The sequence below is a fragment of the Chiloscyllium plagiosum genome, chromosome 48 (assembly GCF_004010195.1).
Source record: "Chiloscyllium plagiosum isolate BGI_BamShark_2017 chromosome 48, ASM401019v2, whole genome shotgun sequence".
Taxonomy (NCBI): Eukaryota; Metazoa; Chordata; class Chondrichthyes; order Orectolobiformes; family Hemiscylliidae; genus Chiloscyllium; species Chiloscyllium plagiosum.
Window position 1 is genome coordinate 4,698,430 of NC_057757.1, and position 1,665 is coordinate 4,700,094.

General features: G+C 55.7%; 1 protein-coding gene across 1 annotated transcript in view; it reads left to right on the top strand.

Annotated features, from left to right (window-relative positions):
• The window catches only part of LOC122544389 (arrestin red cell-like), an 85,054-nt gene extending 83,647 nt beyond the window's left edge, over window positions 1–1,407 (top strand). Inside the window, exons 7-8 of the mRNA XM_043683635.1 lie at window positions 119–186; window positions 1,239–1,407. Coding sequence (XP_043539570.1) covers window positions 119–186; window positions 1,239–1,407 — 237 coding nt within the window. The remainder of the gene's footprint in view (window positions 1–118; window positions 187–1,238) is intronic.
• Window positions 1,408–1,665: the final 258 nt, after the last annotated feature.

Sequence of the window (1,665 nt, forward strand, 5' to 3'; positions counted from 1 at the left end):
CTCTCTCTCTCTCATTCTCTCTCTCTCTCATTCTCTCTCTCTCTCTCTCTCTCTCCCTCCCTGTCCCTCTCTCTCTCCCTCTCTCCCCTCCCTCCCCCACCCCGGTCCCTGCCCCCAGGCCTGTGGTGTGGACTTTGAAATCCGTGCGTTCTGTGCTAAGGCGATGGAAGAGAAGATACACAAGAGGTGAGCTGTGCCCCAGCTGCCCATCAGCATCACAAGACACACGGCACCCCCCACTTTTGGGATGTCTGGGGTGGGGGTCTCACCTCAGTGTAAACCTTGGGGAAGGCAGGGAGAGAGAGAGCATTAATTGAACTCTCTTGATTTATTCATTCATGGGATTACGGTGTCTCTGGCTGGGCCCAGCATTTATTGCCCGTGCCTAATTGCCCCAGAGGGCAGTTAAGTGTCAACCACATTGCTGTGGTTCTGGATCACATGTAGACCAGACTGTAGGGTAAGCATGGCCGCTAGTGCTTCCAATTAAACCTGTTGTACTATAACCTGGTGGGATTTTAACTTTGTACACCCCGGTCCAACATCGACCCCTCTAAATCATCCTTCCCTCAAGGACATGAGTGAACCAGATGGGATATTCCCCCTGACAATTGACGAGGGAGTCGTGGTCATCGTTAGACTCCTAATCCCTGAGTTTGATTTTTTTCAGCGAATTCAAGTCCCGGGACGGGATTCGAACCTGAGTCCCCAGAGCATTTCTGGGTCTCTGGGTTAACAGTCCAGCGATAAGACGGCTACACGTTCCCTCCCCCTCCTGTTTGCACCCAGCCGCAGACTTTCTGGGTGCAACTGTCAGCCTGCCCACCCGGACGATAAATGATTTGAATCGATTGAATCGAGGGTGTTAGAGCAGGGGAGGGGTTTGTCTGGGTCTCCCAACGTCATCAGAGCAAAAGGAGGCCATTCCGGCCATCACTAACCTTCAGTGGGACCGTGGCTGACCTGATTAGTCCTCCACTGCACTCTTCTGGTGTCACCACCCTCGACTCTGCCCCCTGTCTGGGACTCCGCCCCCTGTCTGGGACTCCTCCCACCCACCACTCTGCCAGCCCACGACTCCTCCCACCCACGTCTTCACCTCCCCCACCTGTGATTCCTCCCTGCCCGTGACTCCGCCCCCGCCCGCTACACCTCCCAGCCTTGGCTCCCTCGACTCCCCGATTGACTAGAAGCCCTTCCATCTTGGACACTCCATTTCCTTCTGTCTCACCCCTCAGGAACTCCGTCCGCCTGGTCATCCGGAAAGTACAGTACGCTCCGGAGAAACCAGGGCCGCAGCCAATGGCGGAGACCACGAGGAATTTCTTGATGTCAGACAGATCCCTCCACCTCGAAGCCTCGTTAGATAAAGAGGTCAGTACAACAGTGGGAGAGGGGGAAGGGTGAGGGTGAGGGGATGGTAGAGGGCTCGAGAGAGAGAGAGAGTGTGAGGGAGGGGGGTAGAGCAATAAAGAGAGCGAGGGAGTGGTGAGTGGGTAGAGGGATAAAGTGAGAGTGGGAGAGGGATAAAGAGAGTGAGAGCGAGGGAGGGTGGTAGAGGGATAAAGAGAACGAGAGGCAGGGAGAGGGGTAGAAGGATAAAGAGAGCGAGGGCGGGAGGGGGTGAGGACGAGATAGGTAGAGGGATCAAGAAGTGAGGGAGGG